Source organism: Equus caballus, chromosome 1, assembly GCF_041296265.1.
Source record: "Equus caballus isolate H_3958 breed thoroughbred chromosome 1, TB-T2T, whole genome shotgun sequence".
In the NCBI taxonomy this organism is placed as follows: domain Eukaryota; kingdom Metazoa; phylum Chordata; class Mammalia; order Perissodactyla; family Equidae; genus Equus; species Equus caballus.
This window is the reverse complement of record NC_091684.1, coordinates 9,114,232-9,134,752: the sequence shown is the minus strand read 5'-3', so window position 1 is coordinate 9,134,752 and position 20,521 is coordinate 9,114,232. Positions and strand designations below refer to the sequence as shown.

The 20,521-nt window shown below is 53.9% G+C and overlaps 1 protein-coding gene across 2 annotated transcripts in view; it reads right to left on the bottom strand.

The window, feature by feature from the left end:
• FAM53B (family with sequence similarity 53 member B) overlaps positions 1-20,521 on the bottom strand; it is an 81,696-nt gene that overhangs the window by 38,672 nt on the left and 22,503 nt on the right. For both annotated transcript variants that reach the window (XM_023637451.2, XM_070275827.1), the window contains exon 3: positions 19,662-20,440. In XM_023637451.2, coding sequence (XP_023493219.1) covers positions 19,662-20,440 — 779 coding nt within the window. The remainder of the gene's footprint in view (positions 1-19,661; positions 20,441-20,521) is intronic.

Genomic DNA, 20,521 nt, shown 5'->3' with positions numbered 1-20,521 from the left:
TCCAAAACCACCTCGCAGGCCAAGTTCTGTTACCACAAAGTTAATATCCTCTAGCAACTTCCGAGCTGGTTGTCCGCCTTGGGGGCCAGAACACATCTGGCCAGCAGAGAGATTTGTGGATCCTCAGCCAGGATGAACTTTCTAGGGGTTTGTCATGAATGACGAGAACCCCAGGGCCACCCCTGCTGTCTGCATCTGAGTTTTGTTCTCCCATACTGAGCAGAACAACCTCACCAAAAATCTTCAAGGGACAGGAGGAAACTGAGGCAGTGAGTGAAAGCAGAAGGAAATGAACAAGCCTCACTTGGGCCCATGCTTCTCAAGCACGGCAAGGAGGGCAGAGCAGCTTGGAAAAGACAGTGGCCTTGGGACTGGACAGGCAACCCAGAGCAACACCACTGTGAGGACGCGATTCATTAAAAAACCTGAGATGCTTTTGTGCACTGGGACACAGTGAACAGCTTGTTGCAACGCCAGGGCCCCAGGTAGCCGACACTCACACACTCCAGCTGCTCCTTCTCTGCAGCCCCCTCACCAGCACTGCGTTCTTATTTGCCACTTGAGCACAGGAAAAGGCCGCCCAGGGGCCAAGTTTTGGCTCCGCAGGGCCTTAGACAATTGGGCGGGCCGCGTTACATCACCCCACATTCCTGACCGCCAGGATAATAGTGCCAGGCCCTTTCTAGGACTAGCTTTCAGTGAGAAACTGCCAAACAAATTCCAGGAGATTTCCAAATGAGGAAACTGAGGCATGGGGCCATTTAGATCAGGGGCTGGTAAAATTTTCTTACAGGGCTAGACAGTAAACACTTTAGGCTTTGTGGGTTGTGTGGTCTCTGCTGTAACACGAAAGCAGCCACAGGCGACAGTAAATATGTGAGTGTGGCTGTGTGCCAATAAAACTTTATTTGCAAAACAGGCAATGGCCTGTGCCCTATGGTTTGCCGACCCCTGATCTAGATGGTTTGAGGTGATGACTGTGCCCACTCCTGGAAGACGTGGGCTAAAACCGTAGAGTACCAATGAACCCCGACTCGGGAGGCCCCAGGGGTCCACTCGGCAGAGCTCTAGGCAGATTAAGTCTACTATTACAAAACATTAAGTCACATCCCATACAGAACTCAACAGACACTAGGCCTCAAGTCCCCTGAGGTCCTGCTCCGTGACAAGGACGCTTCCTATACCCCCTTCCCCACATAGGCCCAAGGGCTGAGGGCTGGGGGAGGTGCAGGCAGGGAAGGACTCATGGCTCCCCTCTGTCCCACCTAAAACCCCAGAGGAAGAGGAGGCGCCAAGAGACTGGAACAAAGGCAAATCCAGCTGCCCTGGACACCAGCCCTCCCAAGAGGCCCAACGCGGATTCTGAAACCAGGGATGCGGACCATGCTCCGCCCTGTGCTTCTCCTTCTTCCAGCTGGCGGGCTCTGGGACCAGCCTCACACCCACCACCCTGCATTGTGGGGTCTCTCCAGGGTGCGGGGCTGGGGCAGTTGGGAAGGTCCACGGAGAGGAGGGAAGGGCTCTTCATTTTCTCCACCCACCACATCATGCTAGGCCTCAGAAGCATGGAGCTCCTCAGGCCAGTCCCTAGGCTTCACCAAGGCCACCATTAGCGCCCCCGTTTGGGCACTGCTCAGTGTTGCAGCTTCAAAATAGAGTTTCAGATTTCGGTCATAATCCAATTTTAGCCTACTTCATCCAGAATGGGGACAACTGTCACCTCAGACCGTCTAGACGGTTCCAACAGCTGGCAGAGCAAGGGCCGGATCAGGCTCCCCTGGAGTTGTCATGTGAGATCCCAGCTGCCGTCCCAGAACTGGGCAATGACCCCTGAGTCTAACTGCTTCACTGTCCTCAAACCAGAGAGTTCACGTGTCCAGGAGCAATCAGTCCCACCAAGGGCCCACCACCACCGAGGAGGGAAGACCTGCGCCTGGACAACCCGCAGCTCTGTGACTCCGGCCCCTGCTGGCCTGACCCGCCATGCAGACACCTGAGATGGGATGGGCCTGGCACCCTGAGCCCTGCCAAGGCCCCTTAATGGAGAGTAGAATAAGCATGGACCTCATAGCCATGCCTGGCTCTGCCAGGCCTAGCCCTGTGAACTCAGCTGCCACTCTGAACCTCGGTCTTTTCTTGTGCAAAGGTGGGAAAGCAATCCCCATTTTCCAGAATTGTAATGAAGACAACATGTAACTACAAGAACACAAGTCTTGACCCTGGCCCATAGGGCATAGCGGAGCACAGGAACACAGGTACAGTGGCAAGCATGCTGTCACACACAACAAGAGACTCGTATGTTATCATTTGCACATTGACCAAAGTTTTAAGACCACACAAGGTGCAGGGAGAAAGGTTCCTAACATGAACCATGTCCTCATTCCTGAGGAGAAGGGACAACATGGGCAGCAGGCTGACCAGGCAGGTGACTCAAACCAAGGCACAAGTCCCCACTGTCTCCCTGCTCAGGAGTGTCACCTCCAGCTTTCTTGGCTCCCGGAGAAAAAGGAAGCCATTTGTGACTCAGTTTGCCTTCCCAAAGACAAACTTGGTCATCCTCCTCTTCCCCTGATGAACTTCCCTGACTGGGAGGGAAAGGAAGAGCTCTCCTGAGCAGCCATGCAGAGGTGGACTCAGCCAGCAGGCCCCCGAGTCCAGCCTGTATCAGGTCCCGGACTCTTGGGCCTGTAAGAACCAGAAAAGAAATTCTCTGAAGGCTTCAGGGCCAAGCAGTTCACTCAACATGGGCTCCCACAGCCCCCTTCTCCACAGACCACAGACATGGGCATAGCCTTCTCTCTCTGCCCTGGGATGTTCCCCAAACCTACCCACAGCCAGACTGAGGTTTAAAACCCCAGTCACCTTGTTCAAAACTGTCCGACTCCCCGGTGCACACAAAATAAGGCCCCAACTCACTCTCATGGCCCTCCACGCTCCATCCCAACCACAGCTCCAGCTGGACAGCTTGGTTTCCGGTCTTGGGAACATCTCCGTGCCATGTCTCTCCTTTCCACTCCAGGTGAGGTGCAGCCCGGACTGCAGCTGGGCACCATGCCTGGGCCTACCAGAGAACTTCTGTGCTCCCCTACAAAGGAGCTGAGCCCTGCATGTGACAGGGAGAATCCATGACATGCCCCTTGTCCCTCCTGCTGGATTCCTGGACCACTCCTGCAAGTGTCCTAAGAGCCAAGTGAGCACCCTGTATTCATCATCTTACTTAATCCTGACCACAGCCATCTGTTTAACAGGCGAGGAGACAAAAGCTCAGAGGGCAGAGCTGCAAGAGCTGGTCACACTCTCCACATACATTTCTAAGTGACAACATGTTGGGGCTGTGACCTATGGGAGGCCAGGGTTGACTGTCCTGTCTACTGCTGCATCCCTGGAGCCTAGAGGGCCTGACACACAGCAGGTGCTTGGTGAGTGTGGCTGACTGAAGGGATAATGCCACAATTTGAATCCAGGCCTTCGAGGACACAACTATCTCATCAGCTTGCAGATGTTGCAGAAACACAGCTGCTCCCACCCCCGTCCCCAGAGCCTGCAAGCTCCTTGAAGGTAAGGACAGGGTCTTACGCATGCTGGGTTGCTGCTGCCTGGAGTCTGAGGGGCCAGAAAGTTCCCACAGTGCGTAGGGCCGTATTTGAAGCTCCCAGGCTACTGATTCTGCAGGCCTCACCTTCCTCTAAGTCCCTCCTGGCAGGGAGCACAAACTAGAACCACAAATGCAGTTTTCCAGGAAAACTGTGGATAGAAGGCTGCCAAGCCCCAAGGACAGGACTGCTCTGGAACCTTCTGCTTGGTCCACGGCCTCCCCTGCCACATTCCACATGTGCCGTTGCAGTCCTCTAGGCTCACACTCACTGCCGGAGTGCCAGTGGTCGTGGGACCCACCCCCGGAAATGGGGCCTGGAGCTGGTCAGCTGTGCAGAGCCTGGCTCAGGTGGTGTGCTCAGGAGATGTGTGGGGACAGATGCACAGCCCAATCATCAGAAGGCAAGACTGCAGCATACAGAAGCAGCCCAGGGCTTGTCATGCTGCAAAGCGTATCTCAGCATCCCCACCTGGACCCCATGAGAAGAGCCAGCCTCCCCACCCCTCGCCATCTACTGCAGCCTGCCTTCTCCCTCAGCCCTGCCCTGGCCATACACCAAGAATATTAGACTAAGTGGGGCTGCGTGGGTACAGTAACTTCTGTAGAAACGAGCACTCCAAAGACAAGGGTAGGATCTCAGAGAAATGTCCCCCACTCTGCCCTGTCTCTTTGACCCGATCTGCCCCACAGTGGGGCGGGGGCAGGCAAGCGCACAATGTTCCGTTGATGGAGCTGTCCCATAAGCATCCAAATGCTCATTGCTCAGGCCTCCTGGGGCTTGCTCTCCCCTCAGGCTGGTGCCCCGGCAGAGAGCACACAGCCCCGGACAACCCAGCACAGGGGTCAGAGCAGGGGCCTCTCGCCAGCCCCCTCCTTTACCAGCTGGCGCATGGGGCCTATCCAAGAAGAGGGTCTGAGTGGCAGGGCCAAGTCACTTAAACCAAGGCCGATTCCCAGTCCCATCTCTTATGTCCACATCCCAAAGCCTCCTTACGTGCTGTGCCATAAGCTCTGGAGTCTGAGAGCTCAGCCCTTAATGCAGTGCCACCTTGCACAAATGATCTGACCCCGCACTGTGCACTACGGGAGCCACCAGCCACGTGCGGCCAGTGGGCACTGGAAATATGGCCAGTGTAAACCAGGACGTGCTGTAAGTGTAATAAACGCCCCGGATCTCAGAAACTTAGTACAAAAAAATGAGTATCATCTCATTAATGACTTATTTCTATTGATTACATGTTGAAATGAGAGTGTTTTGGATATATTGAGTTAAATAAAATATACTGTTAAATTAATTTCACCTGTGCCTTTTTTCTTTTGCATTGAGGCTCCTGGAACATCTTAAATGATCGCTGTGGCTCACGTTCTGTTTCCAGTGGACGGAGCTGATGTCAACCCTCTGAGACACAGTTACCTCCTCCTAAAATGGGTCAGATGCGTGTACCTCACAAGGCTATTTTGAGGAGAAAATGCGATAGGTGAGTTTCTTCAGCAAATCTGCTCCCACCTCACAGCTGCTGCCTCTCACTCCACCCATGTAGTCAGAGGCTGCCCCTAGAGTGCCCCCTGTGTCCCCAGGCGTCCCATGCCACCAGGGAGAATGCTGCTTCCTTCGCGGGGCTGCCCATCAAACTAATGACAATGTGCTTCCAATGGGAAACTTGTAAGAAACAGCAATCCTGCTTTAACGCCACAACCAACAATTGGTCAAAGAAATAATAATAGCAATAGTGGGGACAATATTGATCCCAGCAGGACCAACACCTCCTGAGGGCATAGTGTATCAGGTCTGCTTTAAGTACACTTATATGCTCAATCTTCACATCATGCTGAAGAGGACAATGAGGGCCAGAGAGGGACAGTGACTTGTCCAGGGCACCCAGCTGGTGAGGGGCACGCCAAAATTCCACACCAGCCCATGTGGCCCTGGAGCACAGATCCTTCCCACAGGAGATCCAAGCCAGGGCCTGCCTTCCATCTCCTGCAACCTAGGTTTTGGGGCAGATGCTGGCACATGTATTTGCTCATAGTTTCCCCGTGTGCATCACGCTGAAGCTGTGGTGTCTCTGACAAGTGACAATTAACCTCACACCATTTCAGATACCATCTCCTTTCTCTTGCCAAATAGTTAATGCTGCATAATCAGTCCACATCTGCTAAAGCACACTGTGCTGTATCTCTCCTGCCTGGACTGTTTCTGAGCAGGCCCATACCCAGCAAAAAAAGGGTCTTTTCTTCCACTAGCTCCCCAGCCTGCATACTTGTTCCCATTTTAATTTGCCATCAATTCTCGGAAAATTCCATTGTTCAAGACTATTCCAGACTAAAGTGGGATGGAATTTCTCTAGGTGGACTAGGCCTGTTTAAAGCTGGTCCCAACTATCCAGGGGCTACAGGACACATGCGTTTGCCCAGAGTGGGTGCAGTTAGAACTGTCTGGACAACTGGACCATGGCACTGAGCCCCAGGCAGGATCTATCCCTCCACAGGGACATGCAAGGCTCCGAGACAGAAAGGCATGACAAGATAGGAACCCAGGCAGACAAAGACAAAGGCGAGAAAATGAGGTGACAGGCAAGAAGAGAACCGTGGAGAGGTGGGGCTGCAAGGGCCGAGAGGAGCCCGGGCCGCCCCCCACCTCGTGTGAGTGTGAGCATAGCCCAGGACCAGGCCGGGCCGAGCGCCCCCCAACCAACCCTCAAAGCCACCTCTCACGTTTTTTGCCAAGTCAGTTCAGTAAGGGGTGTGCTAGGCATCTTCATTTCACAGAAAGCCCTTTCCTCATGCCTCTTCTCCCCATGCCCAGGCACGCCGGTCACTTCAGAGGTGCCTCTCAGGGAGGACGAGCAGGACCAGGAGGGAAGGGAGAGGAATGCCCAGGGGCTGCGTCCAGAACAGCTGGCTGTTCTCGGAGGGGAGGCCGGCCAGGCCCGGGGCCTGGGCAAGTGCAGAACCAGCTGGGACCCCCTCCCCTCCCTGTGAGGAAGAGCCACACTGGGGATGGGGTTGGATGGCAGTGGCCCAGGGACCAGAGATCTTCCAGCAAGTTGCAAAAAATGGGAAGGCAAGGCTCTGCTTTGGGCACTAAAAGGATTATCCCAAATTCTGGAGAGGTCCACCTGAGGGACATAATAGCATTTTCTGGATGCCTCCTCTCAGCACAGCAGGGTCAGAGTGCCGGGCCGGTCTCCCTTGTGCCACAGCCTTGTACAAGAGGAGGACCTGGAACAGGACAGCTAAAGCACACTGCCTGGGCAGAGCTGAAGCCCCTCCTAGAGAGGCCCTAGTGCCATACACAAGCCTCTCTAAGGCCCCCGGTGCCCTGTCTACCAGCCAGAAAACTCACAGCTCAAGAAACGCAGTCTGCCCAAGGGCTGGGAGGACGAGTCTGGGCAATGGGGTTTGGATGGTCAGATATTAGAATCTCGAGGCAACTTCATCAGTGTATGGTCCAGTGGATATGATAAATAACAGCCATGCTTCCTGAGAATGTCCTGTGCACCAGGCCCTGGGCCAAAGGCTGTGAGCAGTCCCATGGTGAGGATGTCACCATCCCCACCTTATTGTCAGGGAACCCGAAGCCTAGAACAGGTCCCAGACTCACCTGGGCCAGTGATTCACAAGTGGTGGCAGAGCTCACCCCAGGAACGGGCCCTTTGGAGAGGTCATGGCCCAGGGGCCATGGGGGGGCCAAAGACTGAACAGGACTCCAGTCACTGCTCTGTCACTTGGCAGGTGAGCAGACAGCTGACACTTAATTTTCTTCCCTGAAGAGGAAGCAGAGGAGCCTCTCCCTGTGGTCTTCAGTGAGAAGACCACACCCCTGAAGGAGGGCCCAGAACAACCAAGCCCCCTGCAAACGCAGGCCAGTACAGTTGGGAGTCAGGACCCCGCTTCCCAGTGCCAGAGCCAGGATGATGTGTAAAAATGTGGAGAGGGGATGAGCCAAGGACCACGCGCTGCCACTGGCCAGCAGCGGGGGATAGGAGGTGGTATTCCACTGTGAGAGACACATGGCAGGAGGTGTCCAACTTACCCCTCCAGCCCCTCAGCCCCCCAGTGCCTGGGCCCCTGCCTCAGTGCTTCCCTCAGTGTGGTTTCTCCCTCACACACCTTCTTGCCAGGACCTCTTTGCACCACAGTCTCCCCCAAGTGCAGTCTGAGGTCCAATTCCCAAGGCATTTGATGCAGAGGGTCCCATCCCCAGTGAACCACATCAGATGATGGCTCAGAAGCCCCTATGGCTTCCTCCTGGGCTTAGCGCAAGGCCTGCCCAGGGCTGGCCCTGCCAACCCTCCAATGGCCTTCCTGCATACCCCCTCGCTCAGGACCCTGTCACATGGACTTGCTTCGCCCTGAACTTGCCACATCCATCCCACCTCCCAAGGCCTGTGCTTGCTATTCCCTCTACTTAGGATGCTCGCCCCCATCACCTTTGCGTGGCTGAACACGTCTCCTCAGTTGGCCCTTGGCACAAAAGTCACCTCCTCAGAGCGGCCTCTTCTGTCGCTCCAATCTAAAGCCAGCCACTGCCATCTCCTCTCCTCCCTCCTGGCACTGCCAGCCACAGCGGCCTGGTTTGTTTCCTTCGTGGCACTACCACCATCTGAACCGATGTCACCTGCTGCTTGCTTGTTATCTATCCCCTATCTGGAAAGGAGTTTACATGAAAGTGGCAATCAGGTGTGTCTTGCAAAAATATCTCCAGGGCCTAGCCGAGTGCCAGGCACCCGGCACACACCAGGTAAGTACCTGCTGAGTGAGGATGAAGTAGTAAGGGGTGGAGAAGAGAGAACAGATCCCTAGCTTCATGTTCTAGGATGCGAGATGGGAGTGAGAGAAGCATGCTTGGCCTGATGTTGACAGTCTGCCCTCTGGCCAGTCCCTCGCACATAGGAATTACGTGAAGGTAAGGGCAAGCAGTCCCACAGGCAGCAATGGTCAGCTCAGATCCTGGAGCTCCCCAGGTGTCTCAGCTCCAGGCTCACTCCTGCTTCAGCCCTCTGCTCAGGGGGCAGGGCTATTCCATCTGCTCCCGGAGAGGCTCTGCCAATAGGAGTATTAGGGCAGACCCTGAGGCTGGAGGAGGGAGGACAGCCTAGCATCTTCCTGTCTGCTTCCTATGGCTGTCGTTGTCACCCAGCCATGCTTCCTGACCCAGCAGGAGCAGTTTGCCCCATTCACAGCAGTTGCCTCCAGTTCACAGCTTTTCCAACACGTGCAGAACCAACTTCATCACCCTCCCTTTCCTCAACCCCAGCAGCCAGCGCCATCTCGTCAGGGTCTGGGTCCCAGCCTTGGGAGGCCCGTGGATGCCAAGCCTGCAAGCTTTCAGAATGGAGCCTGTTCCCTTGGCTGCCCCAGGCAGGGTGGGAGCAGCTTCCTGCGGTTGCTTCCTCTATGATACCTGGTGTTAGTGTCTTTGCTTCTCAGTTCTTCAGAAACCTAGTCAGCACTGCTCACAGTGAATTCTCTGTGGACACACAGGCTGGTTTCTGTCCCCTGACAGGGCCGCGGCTGGTCCAGGCGGCCTGCTGCACTCTCTCCTTGTGCAGAACTCTGGCAAGAAAACAGCTGCAGCCCCCCACAGCCCCCACCCGCTCCACGAAGATTAAATGCATGATGGGACCCTGCACTATTTCAGGGAAGGGGCTAGGCGCCCAGTGGCCTTCTGTGACATATGACTGATGTGGGCTCACTGCTACTGCTCACAAACGCAGCTTCTGGTGGTTGCGTTGTATTTTGGAACCAACTATTTCTTTTGTTTTCCAAAAGAGAAAAAAAGTCACCCCTCCCCAAAAGGAATTATCCAAGAGTTCCACTATGCCTAACTTTCAAAGGAGGCATTGTTAATCTTTTGGCCATAAATAGCCAATTAACACCCACTTCAAGTCCAGTCAAACCAAGTTCCTGCTGGCTTGGGGACGGCAGCAAAGGGTCTGCCCTCCTGTGTGGCATTTGCTTTCTGTAGTTCTCGACTGTGGCCTGAAGTTGCAAGAAAGGGCAGTAATTCAGGGCAGCTAATACCACAAAAATGTTATAGATAAATGTCTCATGTCAACAGGGGAAACCCTGTGTTGATGCCTTGCTGGGGACGACAGAGGACTGTGTCACAAAAGGCAAAATGGGCTAAATTAAGCTTTCATTCTGGGGCCAGCCCAGTGGTGTAGCAGTTAAGTTTGTGCACTCCACTTCGGCAGCCTGGGGTTTATCGGTTCAGATCCCAGGACCTATGCACTGCTTATCAAGCCATGCTGTGGCAGGCATCCCACATATAGAGTGGAAGAAGATGGGCATGGATGTTAGCTCAGGGCTAATCTTCCTCAGCAAAAAAAGGAGGATTGGTGGGTGATGTTAGCTCAGGGCTAATCTTCCTCTCCCCCCAAAAAAATAGGTTTCATTCTGTGCTGGTCCCCACGAAAAGCAGTGGCCTATACTGGGTAAAGCCAGCAGCAGGCATCAAAACTATTGGCTCTGGGCCTGGCCCATAATTAATCACATGTCGGTCTCAGTGACACCTCTCTTTGCTTCCCTGCCTCCAGCCCCTGGGGCTCTCACAGCCCTCCCTGGGGCTCTGAACGCCTTGGAGATCCTTCCCAGGAGGCGCTATCCCATCCCAGTATGGAAACAGGAACAGGACAGGGAATGCTGTATTCCTTCTAGGTCTGTCGAGTGCCCCCTTGCCCTGCATCCTTCCAGGTTGGGCTGGGATGACGTGGCTCTATTAGCAGATTCAGACAGGCCATCAAGGCCCCTCATTTTCCAGAGATGCTGCCCTAGCTATTGTAAACAGACCAGATGTGGCACAGCTGAGATGAGATCCAGAGTGACAAGCATTCAAAACTGAGAGAATCCTCCTGTGGCCTTATGCCACCCCAGCCTTCTCCAGGCCCAGTCCCAAACGGGGCACCCAGTTTCAAGTGGACAGGGACAAAGAAGCTTCAGCAAAGGAGTCAGAGGCTCAGAGACAGCACTGATGGGAAAGGGTAGGAATCAAGCTTCCACAGGATAGGAAAGGGCAGCCTGGGCTGGCAAAGCACCGATACACAAGGATTTGGGGGTGGGACGGCTTCAAGGACACTTGTGGAAACAAAATGAATCATGGTGATCGATTAAACTTCATTTCTACAAGATCAAGAAGAAATGTGAGCAAAGTGAAGACTGCGGGTTAGATAACAAGAGGGACTTACAATCAGCAAACACTAAACAGGATAGCTTAAAGGATGCTATCATCTTTGGAGATCAGGGTGCTTGATTCTTTGCCCATTGAGGTCTATGACTAGGGTGGGTTGGAAACCAATGACAGGATTAACCCATCGGCTGGCCCTGTTGATCCCACCTCCAGAATGCTTGAGCCTCTAACAGGAATCAACATGTCCACTGCCCCTGTCCTGGTCTTGCCCACTAGTGTGCCTGCCCACAGCCTCCTGCTTCCCCCAAACCCCTCAGTCCATGCTGTTCACTGCAGCCAGAAGGAGCTTTTTTAGGGGTGCTGTTGCTCCCCTGCTTAAAACTCTCTGATGCTTCCTGCTGCACTCAGAATAAAAGCCAAACAGCTCTGGAGGACCTACCAAGAAGGTCCCCTGTGCGCAGGACTTGTGTCCCCCTCATCCACTCTGCTCCAGCCACACCGGGTCTCCTCCTAGCCCCCTCCTGACTCCAATCTTTGCACGTGCACTTCTCCTGCCAAGGCCGACTCGCAGCTTGTTTCCCTCATCATACTGATTCCAGTGCACTCCATGACAATATTCTGGAAGCCTGGCCTCTTTCAAACACTACCAGGGACCAGAGAAGCCCCCCACACACAGCATCTGGACAGGGTATAAACACCCACACTGGGTCCTGGTCATTCACCCTGCTGCCGAACATAAAACTCGGGATATCGAGTGGACCTGCTTTTAACAACCCATGCATAAGGACTTGCCTTGGAAATGTCCAACACTACATATTAGACGTTTTTCCAGACAATTCTGAGGTAGCTACATCCCCAACTCAGCATAAGTCAACCCCAACCCCTCTTTAGTGCTCTGGAAGCTTCACTAGCAGGTGGGGATGCCATTGCTCTGCTAGGCACAGTGGCTCAGGAGGCCCCCGTCCTAGGGCTTGGAAGTTAGAAAACTGGGCTCTTGAATCCATTCTCCAGGTCAGGCCTTTCCTAATCCAGGCTGAGCCAGTTCCTCCTGACCGAGGGGCCGCAACTCTCAATGCAGTTTCCACATGAGACAAGCCCATCCCCCAGCCTCTGCAGAGTCACTGAGCTGGGCCTGTGCCCATCTCTGCTGCTTCCAAACCCCCACTCACCTGGGGAGCTTCCCAAACACCCAGGTACCAGGAGCCTGGCCCAGACCCACTGATTCAGACTCCGGGGAGAAGCCTAGCAAGCTGCAGCTTCTCAGCCACACTGGGCAGAGGTGCTTATGGTCAGAAATCTGGGGCTCAGAGAAGCGGGACAACTGGCTCAAGGTCACAACACAGCCGGTGCAGAGCTGGGTCTCAACCCAGGTCTTCTGACTCCAAATGCAGCTCTGTTCCAACAACAGGCCACACTTTGTCTCCCTTGTGATATGGGAAGCATCTACACTGCAATACCAGGGGAAAACCCTGAGCTTGAAGTCAGAGAGCCCTGGGTTCAAAACCCAACGATGCAACCCAGCAACTCAACTCAGGCCCTCAGGCAAGCCTCTGGGCTCCAGCCCCTCTTCTGGGGAGGCAGAATACGGCTGAGAACCTCAGAGCTGCAGAGGCAAAGAATCCCCATGGTGAGGATCGCTCACATTCGATGAAGAGCAGTTTCTTCCTTCTGACAAATTTCTCTCCATACTCCTAAAAGGTGACTCCTAAGAGGAACGATCGTAGCTAACTCTTACTGAGCACTCACCCTGGGCAAACACAAATAAACTCTTTTAATGCTGCCAGTAATACGATGAAAGAGGGCATTGCTACCCTACCTCATGGATGGGGAAAGTGAGGCACAGAGAGGTCACATAAGTTGCCCAGCCCCTAGGCAGGGCTCTGGCACAAGGCCCCAGTCTCCACAAGCCTCTGTCTCCTGGTGTCTCAACCCATACTCTGATTCTTCAGCAGGCTGGGAGTGACGTGAGGGTGTCTCTAAACCACCCTCTGTGGGCCCTTGGAGTCAAGCCGGGCAAAGGAGCAAGAGCCAGTTGGTTCACTGGCCCTTCCTACTCTGGCTTCCATGAAGCAGGACTGGGATGTCTTCAGATGTGCCTCTCCTGGGAAAGTTCCCTCTCCCTCCCACCCATAGGCTGTGGCCTCCTGAGGGCAGGGTTGTGTCTCCGGGGCCTCCACGCCCAGCGCTAGAGCAGGGCCTGGCAAGCTAAGGGTGCTCCAAACACGTCAACTGGGCAACTGGCTAACGAAGCAGAGGCCCTGACTCCAGAAAGCCCTGGGTGTCCCCAGAGCTTCATTGCCTCACGTCTTCTCAAACACTCTTCTACTCAGAAACGCTCTCAATTAAAGCATGGAAAATCACCAAGTGGCATTCAAAGCTGCCTCCCTGGCATGTCCCCAGCTGAACTCTTTCTATTTTTCATTTCCCTAGGAGATCAAAGCTATTGTGTCAACACTCGGCCCTGATCCGAGTGACCTTAAGCAAATTGCTTATGCAACCTGGTGACTGCAACTGGGGACAGCAAGGAGTGACCCAGGTGTCTGAATAGGGGTTTCCTCGAATTATGAGAATCTCCATCATGGGTTCTACGGTGTCACTGACACACCTATTTCTGAGAGAAAAGAAAGACTAGAGATAGCTGAAACTAGTCTCCTGGCTCGGGCCCCGACCCATTCCTCTGTTGGCAGGACCTGGGCCTCACACTGATACTGCGTATAACAGGAGTGGCAGGCCCAGCTGACTGCCGGAACGGGAGCTACAGGAAACAGGCTGCAAGGCGTGGCTTTGTCAAAGCTGCCTTTCACTGAGTGCCAACCACCAACCACGGCCGGATCCACACTACATGACTCCTCCCCATGCCCACGGGAAATAGGTACTGTCATTCCCACCTTAGACAAGGAAACGGAGGCTGATGGAGGGTGACTTGCCCAAGGACACACAGCTCAAAAGCAGAATGGGGAACTGAGCCCCATCGGACTCCGGAGCTCACACTGTTCACCTCCATGCCCTCTGCCCTGCAGGTGCCAGCTACCTGGAAGGGCTGAATGGGCAGTCCTCACCGAGGATGAAGCATGGTAGCAGGAGGAGCACTGAACCCGCATTCCAACATTCCCAGCCTCCTAACTAACCACGTGGCTTTGGGCAAGTCACCGACTCATCCTGGCCTCTGGAGGCCTCACCCTCAAATGAGGGAATAGACAAGAGCAGAGACGGTAGATCAGTTAGCAGTGGCTGCCGAGATCGCTGAGGGGAGGATTCTAAGACTTCCTGAGTTCAACCAGAAAGACTGCCACGATTGATTAGCGATGTCTGTCGAGAACACGGAGGCGGCACACTGGATCAGTGCCCAGAGCTGCCACTCCCTGGCCTCTGTAAGCTCTGAGAGTCCAGGTCTTAAAGGCTCTCTTCCTTGTTCAAGCCCATCCTGACTGCTTCCTCCTCAGAAGCAAGTACTCTCATGTGCCCACAGTATCTTTTGCCTTTGCTTTTATTTAGCATTTATTTCATTCAAGTTGGGATTCCAGGGCTTTCCACGCCTACCCCTCACCAGATCTTCACACCCGTCTGCATTCCATGTTGTAAAGGGTGATGCACCTCTGGATTCCTCTGCTTGCTGTCAGAACAACTCCCCGTACACATAGGAAGGGTGCTAAGGATGCAAGGCAGCAGGAAACTGAAAACAGCCACGTGGCCAGCCACTGGCAGAGTGGACAGGAGAAGGCCATAAAGGCCCGGGCAAGCCAGGCCTGAGCCCAGGGACTTTGCCAAGGAAAAGCACAGCTGGCCTGCAGCTGCTGGGGCTGCCTGAGCAAGAAGGTCGAGGAGTCAACGGTGTAAAGGGCCACCCAACCTAGTGGCCGAGGAGGGCCACTCCCTCATTAAAGGTGGCCCCCACCGGCACACGGTAGAGAATGGAAGACTGACCAGAGGGAGCCTCACCCAGGGATGCCCTTGCCAGCGAAGAACCACGAGTTACTGATAAGCATCTCAGATAACCCAACTGATGACTTTCTGTAGCAGCACTCACTCACCCATCAGAGTCCCTGGGCCCTGGCCAACCCCATTCTCCTGGACTCGTCCACAGGACCACAGCTCTTGGCGTCGTTTCTACCTCATGCCTCTTTCCTACCCCAAACTGCCCCCGGCCAGCTTTCATGCGCCCCTCAAACATCTGCTAACACAACAGTTGCTGCCTGTTCTGAGGCCTGCTCCAGGGGGTTCGGGGGGACTCAGTGTGTGGGCAGCTGCAATCAATCAAACCTCTGTTTCAGCATCCCGACCCTCCTCACAAATGTCTTGCTTCTGTTTAAAGCACTGTTGAGATATACAATTTGTTGCTCTTTCAAACTCACCAGCTTGGAGTCAAAAATACAGCAAGGACCATGACAGCCAGGGGCACGGCATTCAGCGGGTAATGTTTCATTGTTGCTGTCTCTGAAATCTTTGTTCACACACACGTGACCCATGTCTAAATGGCCACACATAGCTCAGGTCTCTCTGGGAGTCAAACAACGCTTGGTGGTCAAACCAGGTCTCAAAAAAGCAATAACTAAAAATGTCAGCAAAAGTCTTGCTAATAAACAACTCATCTGCTCAGGCTGAGCCCTGCCCTCAATGGCACACACTGTCATTTTGCAAAAGGGAGGGAGCGGTTTCACATAAAACACCAGGCAGAAGGGGCCTCAGCAGACCACGTGAGGAGGAAAGCATGCGGGGAGCTTAGTAGAATCAAACCTGGGCAGGGATGGGGCCAGGCTGGTTTTCTGGGCTGCCTCTGAGCATCTTGCTCTGAGAACCAAGTGGTTGCAATTACAATTACAGGGAGGGGCGGGCCTTTCTGGGCTGGATCCTTGCACCATTTCTCCCAGTTGGGGCTCTCCTCACTATAGTCACCCTCCCTCACTCAGGACGCAGATGGCCTGTTCACCTGCAGCCTCATTCAGCATCTCTGCCCACGAGCTGGGCACTGAGGTTTTAAGAAGACATGAGCAAAGACAGTCTGAAACCAATTTCTAGCCCCATCCACCGCATCCCAGCCTCACTGCCACGAGAGATGAGAGCCACTGCTGCTAGCTGGCTGGACAGCTGTGCCTCAAACGTGTGCCTGGGAAGGGACAGGGCATCTGGAGGGGCATCTGGTGGGTTCCCAGGGTCATTTCCACTCTAGCTCCACAGGCGACGGATGTAAAACAAGAACACTCACACACAGCCAATCCTCTGGTAAGTGGCTATTCCAATTCTGTCACCATGTCACAACCCTCGGCTCTGAGCACGGAGCTCACTGCAGGCTGCTCTGAGCTGCAGGGCAGGCCTCCTTCCCATTTTCAAAGGAAGAGGATGAAGCAAGAAAAGGAACAAACAAGAAGAAATAAAGGGTGAGGTCAGAAAAGGGGGGGTAAAAACAGAAGGAAAAAGATGGACAAATAAAGAAAAAAGGGAGTCCTTATAATGGATTGAGTATGCCTCTGGGAACGCCACCCTCCAGGCCCAGTTCTGGCTCTAGAGTTGCACAGAACAAACCCACGCCTTTCCTCCCAAGTCCTGCAATTATGACAATGATAATAAATCTTTATCAGCATTCACCGTGTGCCAGCCAGTGCACGAGGTGGTGTGTGTATGTGTGTGTACAAAGATACACACACATACGTACTATAGATAGACACAGATACACATGCACACCCCTATATAGATACACATGGACATATATGTGTGTGCACACACATTATACACACGCACACATGTTATTTCCCTTGTTCCTCCCAACAATCCTATGTTGTCATTGGTGGTGATGGTATTTGCTAAACAGAGATGTTAAGCAGTTTGCCCAGGGCTGCCAGCCTCCTGCCCCTACTCTGGCGGCCTTCTGATTTGTTGATGTCCCCCCCTCAAATGCAGATCTACAGGTAAACCCACCATGCTCCAGAAGGGCCTCAGTTTCCTCAGAAGGGGCTGGAATGGACGAGGCCCAAGATTACACCTACCTCTCACACCCTCTGCTTCTAGCCCTGGAGTCTGCACCTCAGGGCAGTGTCTCGCTCCCAGGGCAGTTCTCCTGCTAAACTCACCGTGGGTGTGCACAAGGGCAGGGCCTTGAACCGCGGAGCTTCTGCCCTCCCCTGCTGGTCAGACTTTCTTGGGTTCTCTCCCTGGTCCATTTTCTGCAGGCAATTTGGAGGGACTCTGGCTACCATCCTCACCCTGGGTGCCCTAACTAATGGCCAGAGAAAAGCCCCATGCTCACACATCCCCTGAGAGGTCTGAAGGCCCCAGCCCCAGTCAGTGCCTCCAGGGAATCAGGATTTATCAGAACCCCCAGCCATTCCAAAGGTCTAACCAAAAAGGTATTTTTCACATTCAATCTGAGGTTCTCACGCATCTGGTCCCAGAACCCACGCACAAAGAGGCTCTTTGACATCAAAGAACCCCCCCAAAAAAGTGAACGTATAAACCAAGATCAAAAAACCCATGAAAGAGAGTCCATGATCCTGCTTGGGAAAACAATGGCAGGAAATGCAGAGGGAGCAGCCAACCCTTGCACAAGCCCGCCTTTCTAGAGATGTGCAGACCCTGCTCACCGCCCGGGGGTTACAAATGCCAAGTAAAGCCACAGCTACGGAGGCTAGGGTCTGTGGGCAGTAAGGCCCACGTCAGCTGATATGTGGCTGTGAGCACGTCCCTATACACCAGTGACATGCCAGCTCACAGGGTACCAGGCTCAGGGCCCCACAGGTTCCAGGCTGGGTCCAGAGCTCTTTTCAAATGCACAGGGGTTGCCCTGGGCCTGGCTTTCAAGGCTCCTGGAAAAGCAACACCCACCTCCTGAGGCCATAAGTCAGCCAGTGGAGGAGCCCAAGCAGACAGAGCCCCATGGAGAGAGGGCTGGCAGGGGTCTAGAGGCTTAGGGTGAGGTTGGGCACTCAGGGTCTACCCCCAGGGCTCTGGCCACAGCCCTTTTGCACACGTACTCCCAGGGGCCCCTTCTCCACTTTCCCCAGACTCTGCCCTACCCAGGCCTTGGCCAGGGAAAGACAGGCAGCCTCCTCAGCCTCTTGGAGGCCTGCCTAGAGCCATGAAGCAATCCACACATCTGGGCACAGCCCACCGAGCAATATATTTTTAAACGATTTCTACCCAATTGAGGACGGGAAACGTCTCCAGTGATGCCAGTGGTATTATTCCAACTTGCGGCTGGTAAAAGATAATAACACATGTAAGCTGTTTTTATTACCTATCTAGCTTATTAGCTAATAAAATAAGCCCAGCATTAAAAATTTAACTGAAGCCAGTTAAATTTTTGAAAAATTTATCACACCCAGAACTCGGGGCCCTGAGTTTCCTTCAGAAGTCACCCAAATCTGTCATCTTTCCAGTCTTTTTACCTATTTAAATTTTTCTAGAGAAGGAAAATTCCACTCACGTGTCCAATGTAAATGAGCGTGTTCGATCGCTGTCTAGCTACTAAAGTAAAAAATGTCCTCCACTTAGGAAAAAGAGGGACACACCTGGAGCGGCGATGGAAGAAATGGAAACTGGAAAATGAGGGGCAGAGAATGGACGTGTGCCCAGTCCTCCTTTGGGCTCTTCCCCAAGTGAACCCCATGGGCACAGAGGAGGCGGAGCACATGACGAGCTCGTCCTCCAGCCGTGCCAGGCCGTGGCCCGGGCTCTTGAGCAAAGGTGGCCAGAAAGTCTGGACTCTGGGGCCAGGTATGTGCTCCAGCCTTGAGATAGCTGCACCTCTTTTCTTCGGGGAGGGGGATCTAGGCTGGGAGGGGGAACTAAAGGAGGGAGAAGGAAACTTCATAAACAGAAACTGCATTGCCATTCTAAAACGAAAGGAGGCCCAGCTGAAACAGCAGCACTGGGCACGGAAGGAAGGTGGTCATGCCCACCCGAAAAGGAGTGGACATGATGAGGCTGCCTGACCAGACGTGGCCACATGCTGTGAGAGCAAGGCCACGCTCTCACTGCCAAGGTCTCCATCCCTGTCAAACCCAGCAATGACCAATGCTTACGTAACAAAACCAGAAAAGACCATAGTCAAACTGTGGCATTAAGCACCTGAGAGCCGCCCAGACACAGAACCCAGAGCACCACATTCCACCCACCACATCTCCCGCCCTTGAGTGGACGGGTCACAAGGGCCAACCCTACTCTCAGGGTCTCACCAGAATGCTCTCATCCTCGGGCCTCCCCCATAAGAACCAAACGCAGGTGGCACTCAGGCTTAGAGACTCCTGACAACGGTGTATTAACTCCAAGTTCATCTCATTCAAATCAATACCCAAGATCATGTTAATTCAAGGCAGGGCTCCAAGATACAGAGATAAAATGCAAGTGACGGGGCATGTGGCCGGAGGCCTCGCCTACAGGAAACGGCAAGGACTATTACAGACGTGGCACAGTGATCACAATTTCTTGATGGTCTCACATTTTTGACAATTTAATCAAAAGAGTAAGTGCCTCCCCCCATCTCGCACTCTCTAAAGCCATTACCCATGTCCCTGATCTCAGGATCAGCATAATCCAAATGACCCTGAATCCTGGTCTGTGTGAGCATTTCTTACAGCGGCTGCAAGGATGGGTTCCTGGGAGAGGCTCCAGCGAAGTGCTAGAAGGGAACCACCAGTGTTGGGTAACACTGGTCTGCCTGCTGACGCCCTGACTCTCACCATCTGTCTGCTCTTGTACCACTAGCACTGTGTTCACAGAGAAAGAGTATCTCTGATTTTAAATGCAGAAAAATAGACACACACACAAAAGACTTGATTTTAGCTTTCTTTGAATAGGACTTAAAAACAAGAAAATTGGCCCACTCCTGGGCGTTTCTGAAACTGGCAGCCTGCACTTGCCTGGGATGGGCCAGGACCAGCGGAGGCTCCACTGAGCACCTAGATGCCTCTGCAGCACCTTTCATGCGGCTGGGGCTCTTACCTGTGCCATCTTGGCAAGGTCTAGGGAAGGCCTCTGCTCCTGCACCTCTTCGGGGCGCCGCCGCTTAACGCCAACCTTCTTGTCATTAAGGACACACGGCTGGGAGCGGCTGCGGGAGAGCCCACTGGAGCGTCTCGCCAGCTCTGGCGTTGAGGCAGGTGTGCTGCTGGCTGAGGGTGGACAGTACTCTGCAAAGGAAAACTGCTCATGTGAGCAGGAGAGGGACCGCTGCATGTCAAGCCGGCCCCCTCCCACAGGGTTTGGGTCAGAACTCCAGATGTCGCCTGCCTGTCCACAGGTGGCTGAGCCTGGCACCCCTTGGCAGGGCTGGCCTCCAAATCGGTGGTGAAATCCCGCCTGGTCATAGGGCGAGGAGAGCACGTTGGCCCGGGAAGGGAGGCTGAAGCTGGAGCTCCTCTGCATGGTGCTGAAGCCATTGGAATAGCGCTGGACACTACCCCCACTGTAACATCGTCTCTTTTCTACAGGAGTCCAGACTTTGGACCCCAAGGGCCTCCATGATGTCCGGCAGCTGGACATTTCATCAGAGAAGGACAGTGACCGGCACTGGCGCTTGCTGGGGGGTGCTGAGGGGTTCCCGTTGTGGTCATTGAGGCTGAGGTCTTTGATCAGGTTGGTCACTGCACAGGCGGTTGCTGCCTCCCGGTGCCACAGAGTGCTGTCCTGACACTTCTCAGGGAGGCACTCCCAGATGCTGGCGCTTGGCTGGTCAATCTGAAGAGGGCATTTCCTGTCCAGGTCTCGCCATCTGTCATTTTCTGGTTTATAAATGACAAAGAGAAAACAGGATTTGAGAAAGCCTTCGTGCCAGCCCTCTTATCTCCTCACCAAGAGCCCAT